Here is an 8,514-nt window from a genome sequence, read left to right on the forward strand (position 1 = left end):
TGCGACTTATGTTTTTTCCTCATCATGATGTATTTTTAGACTGATGCGACTTATACTCAGGAGCGACTTATAGTCCAAAAAACACGGTAATTGATATCACTTTCAAGTCCATGAGTTTGCTTACCAATGGTATGAGAGGAGCACAGCTTTCACTCTCAACCAAACTAACATTATTAGCCGATCAGAATATTTTGCTCTTATAAACACGAGACACATAATAGTATCCAATCCCTGATGAATGAAGAAACATGACAAAAAGCTGCGAGGCTCGAATGGTCAAAGATGTCCATCTAATGCATATTTATACAGGAAAACTTTGTAAACCGCTCAGAGTAATCATGTCATCTCCATAAGAATGATATGATCGCCACAACAAATTTACCTGGATATTTGGAAAGGTCCTGTTCCCCCATGATCTGTTGATGGTAACTTGCATTCATTTTGAATTGCTTAACATTCATCAGTGTGCATTATCTCACTAGATTTGTGAACGTAAATCATTTATAGACCTTTGCCAACACAGGAGAATACATCAGCCTAGGTCTAAATATGCCAAGTATTGTACATCACAATTTCAAAATAAAAGTTTGAGTTTGCATGTGGCCAAATATTAAAACTTTATGGATTTAAACATCATTTCATAATGCTGTAAAGAGAAACGTCACCAGGCTGTTGGCGCCATCTGCAGGTATTTGTTATAATACATAATGTACTTAAATTGGTTATGTTCCTATTATGTATAGAAGTAATATTATTTTAACAGTGTTGTTCAATAAAACCATGTAATTACTTGCTTTTGATATTTTATTTAAGCCAATTATTATTGCCTCATCATTAATTTATATATAAATAGTCATACTAAAGCACTTTTTTCACTTAGGTCTGTTTGTGTTACTAAAAACGTTGTCAAAATAATCTGTAGATTACTCGATTACCAAAATAATCATTAGTTACATCCCTAGATTAGTTAAAACATTTCTAAATACAACGGCATTGTTTTAATTTTTGTAATTAAAAGACAAATATTTTGTCATTTAAAAATTTTTAAAAGTAGTATTAAATATTGTTTTGTTCTAGTGAGCCAAGTATCAGTATTTTGTCTCATCTCATGAGCTAAGTATATTATCACACCCCTACTCAGCATTTTCCAAGTGTATGATACAGCTTTCATTCTTCACTTCAACCATATATTCATGAAAAAGAAAATCCGTTTGAATAAAGAAAGCAATAACTTTGCCATAGTATCCTTTCAAATGTTAAAGTTGTCACAGTCATGTGCAGGGGCGTAGCACCAAATTTTGGGCCCTGGGTACAAACCATCTTGCTGGGCCCCCAATACCATAGTGATACCAATGGGTAAGGTATTGCATTTTTATCATAAAAACACTTAAAATGTAAACAAAATAGGCCACACTCTGATTAATATATTTTTGTTTTATTGTCGAAAGTACTACTTACTGAGATGACAAAAGGTCTAGCAGGTCCAAACCTGGACTAAATCAAATATACTGTAAAGCAGTTCTGAAAATGACCATACCAAATGAGAAAAACTTTGGTCTGAAACACAAACTAAGTCAGTTTTTACTAAATGCCCATTGACGGGTCTTTGCATGCGCAAATTTGCTGATCAGGTCTTTAAAGTCCAGTTTTTTGGCCAACTGACTTTCTACAGAGAGTATGGCAAGGCTGTTCAGTCTATCCTGGGACATTGTTGATCTTAAATAGTTCTTTACAAGTTTAAGTTTACTGAAAGCACGTTCCCCTCCAGCAACAGTCACTGGTAGTGTACAAAAGATCCTCAAGCCAATGCAAACATCTCCAAAAATGCTTTCTAGCTGCATTTTGTATATGGCATTCACCATGAATTGCTTTTAAATGAAGCATTTCATTTTCAAATTCTGCTGTAAGGTCTTTGTTGTATTTTTTTATTAGAGTTTGACACGAAATCTTCATCTGATCTTCTGTCATGTCAGTAATCTTGAGAAAAGCTGCAAATGTGTCACATACAGATGCTGTGGTCTGAAACCTTGAGGTCAAGTCACTTATAATAGAATCCAGTGCCACATAAAATATGTTATGTTTGAATGCTTGTTCTGCATTTTCTTCAGATGTATCCCCTTCTGTCTCATCATACATCCTTTTTCTTCTCTTCTTTCTTTTATCTTCACCTTTGAACTGAGTTGGGATCTCCATTGCCTGAGCAACCAGTGTGGCCTCACCAAGCAGGCTGTCCCATTCATTGCGAAGTGCTTGCATTTCCTCTTTTAAACTTGCGATGTTTGCAGCCTCCACATCCAGTGAAATATTTCCTGCTTGAAGAATAATATTTCGATTCTCAATGCACTGCAGAATCTTTACCCATACAGTGAGGAGAAGAACTGCATCAAACTTTGAAAAATAATCTTTAAGACCATTTGCCTCATATTTTGCCTCATTGGTCAGATTGCAGTTGGCAATTACACTGTCTAATGCTTCAATAATTGAAGGCAAATGAGTCGCCACAACTCGAACAGCCGCAATACGAGCACTCCAACGAGTCTCTGACAGACGATGAAGAGAGCAACCAGTTTTGTCTTTCAAAATTGCCCATCGTTCTGGACTGGCGCTGAAAAATGTGTACAGACAATTAATACATCCAAAAAAAGTCGAAACCTGAGGACAGGACTGCGCAGCATGTACTCCTACCAGATTGAGAGTGTGGGATGCACAAGGACTGTATGTTGCAACTGGGTTTTGTTGTAAAATCTGAGCCTGAACACCTTTCACTTTGCCTGACATATTCGCACCATTGTCATACCCTTGCCCTCGACAGTCTTCCAATGGTACGCCGCTGTCTTTCAACATGTCTAGGATCATTTGTGAAATTTCCTTGCCTGACTTTTTATTAAAGTCTTTGAACTGGAGGAATCTTTCTGTCATCTCCCAAACACCACTGTTTTTGTCTTGATGCACATATCTTAGTAGTAGCACATTTTGCTCTGTGTGAGATATGTCAGGTGTAGAGTCACAGATCACTGAGTAATAAATTACCTCTTCTCTTTCTGCAAGAATGCTGTTCAGAACTTTTTTGCCACATAGTTCAATGAACTCATTCTGTGTTTCAGGACTAAGGTAATGAGTTAGCCGTGATGCCTTCTTCTTTTCTCTTACTTTTTCAAGATGCTCATGTAAAATGGGGTCATAATGTGCTAACAACTCAAGAGTGCCGAGAAAATTTCCATTATGGACATTGTCTAGTTCCAGGGTTTTGCCTCTGAATGCAAGATTTCTTGAAGCCAAATGAATGGTCACATCCAAAAGCCTCTCCAATAATAATGTGTTCTTTTCAATTTCTGTCAGTATTTGTCGTTCAACGTGACTATCCACACCTCCTGCTGCCAATATGGAGTGCTGAAAACTTTTCCATTTTAAATAGCACTGCTTATGGGGGGCATGTGTCTCATGTTTTGGAAACTTTTCATACATTTTTTTCCATCTGACATTTGCTGTTTTAAGCCCATCTTTGCTATTTAGTGCACTTTTTGATGGTGTTTTCTACTCATGAGAGAAGAGCAGACATGGGATGCAGTATAGAGCTTTTGCACTTTCACTATATATAAGCCAATCTCTTCTGATTTTCTCACGGCCATTTGCGGACTTTACATACTGAAGGTAAGTTGGGAATGGTTTGCCCTCCATATCTTTAGGTGTGATATTTCCAATACCAGGTTTTGCTCCACCTTCACTGGCTAGCATTTAAACAATAGTTTTCCTGTGCTTATCAGTAAGAGTTGTTGGCCATAATCCTGGGTCCTCTGACAATCCCTCTCCAGTATCCCTAAGTCTCTCATTCTCTTCTCTTTCCTCTTCAGCTCTGTCCTCCTGCTCCTGACTACCTTCATCACATTCTTCACTTTCCCTCTGATCACTTATATCAACCTCATCTTCTATTTCTGCCTCTGCTACAAGAGGAAATAAGCAAAATGGGTACATTGTTATTGTACACATTTAAACTTTAAACTGTAATTAGTAATTACACTTTAAAGTTTAAATGTGTACAATAACAATGTACTAATTTTGCTTATTTCCTCTTAACACTTAATTACTAATTACTAAGTGTTAAAAAGCTCACCTTGTCTCACTGTCACTGCTTTCACCTAGCCATGATGAGGGGCCTGCTGCTGCAGGGTCTGACTCTGAAACTGAAATATATGGCTTCAAATGGTTGCTAAAATATCCTTTATTGTCACAATACCTTTTTTTTAAAGTGTAGGCTAAGTACAAGATAATTGATGATTATTTGTCTGTTTAAAATAAATGCAGACTAGACTATAGAATCACAGGGTAAACTAACCGCCAAACTAGACATTCAGTCTTTGAATTATGTTTTAAAATAAGTCATTTTTCAATCATTAAGATGTGCATTATTATACTGAGAACAATCCTGTACTTAATGTAAGAGCGTGTGCGAGCTAATTTGCATAACAATGCGGTAAAATAGGCGCTAACGATCTGTGTTTTCTCGGGTGTTAGATTTTGACAATGGAGGGAAATATACAGTGTTTTCATGTAAACTTCTGACTCTGAGAGTGGGGAGAACTGCAGCAGAAGAGGAGACAAGCGTTTAGGCAGCTGCCTGGAGTGGCAGTGTGTTGAGCTCCGTCTGCTTCTCACTCCCTGTTATTTACGTAAGGGATAATGTATAACGTTAGATTACATTATCCTCCGCTTCGTGTCGGGGTCCTGTTCAGCCTGTCGGGGTTGTTATTCGCTATAACGACCGCCTCTCTATACATTATCCCGCTTATTACATGGCTACCCACAAAATAAATAAATAATTTGCCACGAATTATTGATTTAAAAAGGAGTTTATTGATTTAAAAACAATTGTATTACTTCCGCCAAAGAAAATAGTCCGTTCCGCGTCCATAGCAACGCGCTGTTTTTCATGGCAACGGTCTGTTATACTTCGCAGCGGTCTGTTATCAAGAAATAACAGACCGCATTCTACATTGGAATTCAGCCAAGCCATGCAATAATCAGAAACATTGTTTGCTCGCTATGAAGGGTGTGATACTATAAAGTATTGGTATATTATTCATAAATGCAAACATAAATGTATGCTATTCTACCGGGAGTAGATATTTATGTTAAAACAATGTCAATGCTTGATGATGCATTTGGAGCTCACCTCTCTTTTCAAAAAAATTTGTGAGCAACTGCTTGCCCTCATTTGCCCTTCTCTCTTTATTCTGCTTCTCTTTTCGTTTTTGAGCCCCTGATTTTCCTTTCTTAAGGAGAGACATGACTCTTCACGGCTCACTCCAGCTCCTGTCTCATCAACTGATTCAATCACCGCGGGTCCGCAGCAGAAGCACCTGACCTGCGGGTCGTACCATTTGCATTGATTCGAGAGGGGTGTGGGGCCCTGCACAGCATGAAAATGACTTTTTTATACCAAACCAGCGCCTAACTACAAGTTTAGTTTTGCACAGGAACTTTTTTAGTTGTACATAAATGCTATACAAATGTTAGTGCATGTATATGTATGTATAGAAAACTGACTTCTAAGGCCCCCCCCCTGCCTCGGGCCCTGGGTACTCGGTACCCTTTACCCCCCCAGTCCGACGCCCCTGGTCATGTGTGCTTCCCCTTCCCTGGAAAAACGTCCAGGTGTTAACCGCTGATGACTGAACATCTCAGGCCTCATGTATTTGTTCATTCAGTGCGTCAACCGCAGAAAGACATCAATACAGCGTGGAAATATAATGTCACAGAGCATTTAATTTACCTCAGCAAGTCATCAGTGTCCACAACTCATTAGTTCACTAGAGAAATTAAGTCTAGAGAGGAGCATTTTGTGAAATGTTACACCATATACTCATTATATTTGACTAAACTTGTTCGTCTTAATTATTACATGTACAGTATGTTTAAATGAATCTGTTATGAAACATGCTATGACAGCCATTGTGTAATTGAATGTATTTTAACAAATAGCTTATAAATTGTATTATTTAGAAGTAAATTTAAAAACTGTATTATGTGCAATTTACACGTTTGCATACAATTGTATTTTTTTATTTTTTTTTTGAGTGTCCAGGGATTCTCCGCCATGATTCTCGGCACCATCAAATTAAAACTGCGGTCATGCATACCATTGTTCTATGAAAAATTAATGAGCTAAATTAAGTCATTGCAATGGTCATGTGTGCGATCAGATCAGAAGTTTGTGTGTGAGGGCAAAAGTCGTGTTGGCGTTGTTCATGTGAATTGGCTGTGTTGACCAACAGAAAAGCTGTCTGTGTGAGCTGCTCTTTATACATCTCATCGCTAATGACCGTGAACGATGGGCCTGTTTTCATGTGAAATGTCGCTGAAATTTGATCTATTGGATGATAAAGGTGTGATTTTGTTAACAAAAACTGACCAAAAATGTTTGTCAAAGAGTTTTTCTCCTGGCGAAAACGAGGCGATGACAAGATGATATTCAGATAACAGACTAAATGAAAAAAAGACTAAAATGTAGTTTCACTACATAAACTATTTTTGATGAAAAAAGTGGAGCCAAAACATTTGGGACTGCTGTACAATACACTATTATGTGAGCGTTCATGTTTGTGGTTTTCAGATATCAAGAGCTCAAATCCCCCAATCAGAGCTTTTCTGTTAAACGGATACATACTCTGCCCAGCTTTTTGCTTTCACACGCGCTCGCTCGCTCTCTCTAAAAACCCCAACATATACATCAAATTAAGACGCCGAATGGTGCCGCCGGTGTGTGTACACTCATAGAGAATAATGTGTTCGAATTTTAAAGACGTGGCGCTGAGCTGCGCTTCTCATCTGGTGTGCGACCCCCTTAAAACCGAATTAAACATTGCTGACAAGATTAACTCTAATACAAACAGAAAAAGTTGTCATTGCTGATGATTGAAAAAGCCATGTGATATATTGCTAAACACTCCTGGGAATGCTTCCCTCAAAGCATTGTGGCTGAAAAGGTTTAGTTTTGTGGTTTGTCCGTCCTGATGAAGCAGATGAGTACAGTGCTATCGAAAGAATATTCATTCTTCACTTTTGGCCTCCAGCAGGTGATGATGGACACAGATTCTAATCGATTATCAAAGCAGACTTTGACAGTGACAGGTTATACAGTTAAAGCAGCTGTTTGCTATTGGCCATGACTAAATGTTTGTGTCGTGTAATTTCTTGCATGTTCTTTTTCTTTCATTACTGTCAGCTTTTTCTCCTGTGCTGTCTGAAATGTTGTTCTCTTATTCCTGTAGCAGACAGCTCTGATAACTCCGACCTGGAAGATGACATCATCCTTTCCCTGAACGAGTGATCCTTCCCAAAACCACAGTGGAAGTGTTCAACCAGTCTTGAAGCTCAGTGAGAAGATCTGAGAGTGTCAGGTTGTGGTGTGGATGGTCTACATACACGTGGCCCCGAAAATAACATGTATGGACTTGCTGGAAAATTGTAAACAAAACATAGTTTTATATAAGGACATCTCGCCTAAAACCAATGTAACTTGTCTGATGTTTGTTTTGGTAAAGTTCTTTCTACAGCGTTGCCCTCTTGGAACGTCTGACCATTTTTGAAGGTGTACTGATAGATTTCGAGTCTTTTCAACACTGTGGTTTGCCCGTCTTGCGTGTTTTCTTGTGTTGGTTGACCACTGTCTAGAGGAGTTCTGGGTAGCGCTGATCCACTGGATGCACTGTTTGCGTGTGCAGATGTGCATGTATGTCATTGACCTTTGACCTGCCCACCACTCCTCATCTGATCTCTTGAGTTTGATTCATCTGAAAATCTAGTTGCTTAGACATCTAGTTCATCCACCTTTGCTTTTTGAATGGTAGTTTTGTTAGCCATAGCTTCGGTTTAATTTTACAAGAAAGCTCTTTTAAGGCCCATTTTGTCAGCTGACTGATTGGATTGAAGATGTTGCACCACGTTTAATGAGCAATAATTTCAGTTGATGTCTAAATTCACATAAAGGACTAAAGGCCTGTGGTACCTCGGACCTGTGCTCAGATCTGCAGCGTTTGCTGCTCTTTTGGAGGAAGTAAACTGTTGCACTTTTAGTTGCACCCGTTTGCTTCTTAAACCTCATTTCATAAAAAGTTAAACATTTTTAAGCATCTGTGTACAGCCTCCATTTACTTTATGGTTGAATTTTTTGTTCATGCCTTTCCAAAATTAAAGATCTAAGGCAACATTATGTACAAAATGTATTAAAAATATTTTTACTATGAATGTTATTACAATAAACCAGAGTAAATTGTTACTGTTTTTTAGAGACATCCCTCTGATTACAAAGCTGTCACTGTCATCAAACTCGGTTCACCATGCATCTGAAAATACTACCTTTAAAACCTGTTTGCCTGATGTGGTTTTAACTTGTTTTAAGGTCCTTTTGGACTTAGTTTCTTCTCGCCTGTCGTATTAACAAACGTAGACATAGTCTGCATCACCTGATGGGGCACTCTTTAGCACAAGCAGAAAGGATCTCAGTTGCCATAACCA

General features: G+C 38.3%; 1 protein-coding gene across 3 annotated transcripts in view; it reads left to right on the top strand.

Moving 5' to 3' along the window:
* Window positions 1-8,275, top strand: part of LOC132115305 (DDB1- and CUL4-associated factor 1-like) — a 32,949-nt gene extending 24,674 nt beyond the window's left edge. The window contains exons 24-25 of one of the 3 annotated variants that reach the window (XM_059523695.1): window positions 7,269-7,328; window positions 7,370-8,275. In XM_059523695.1, the coding sequence (XP_059379678.1) occupies window positions 7,269-7,327 (59 nt within the window). In that variant the 3' untranslated portion in view covers window position 7,328; window positions 7,370-8,275. Of the gene's footprint in view, window positions 1-7,268 lie in introns of all 3 variants that reach the window. The other 2 variants (XM_059523694.1, XM_059523696.1) reach the window with 2 other exon arrangements.
* The last annotated feature ends 239 nt before the right edge of the window (window positions 8,276-8,514 follow it).

This window comes from Carassius carassius, chromosome 34 (genome assembly GCF_963082965.1).
Source record: "Carassius carassius chromosome 34, fCarCar2.1, whole genome shotgun sequence".
NCBI classification, from domain to species: Eukaryota; Metazoa; Chordata; class Actinopteri; order Cypriniformes; family Cyprinidae; genus Carassius; species Carassius carassius.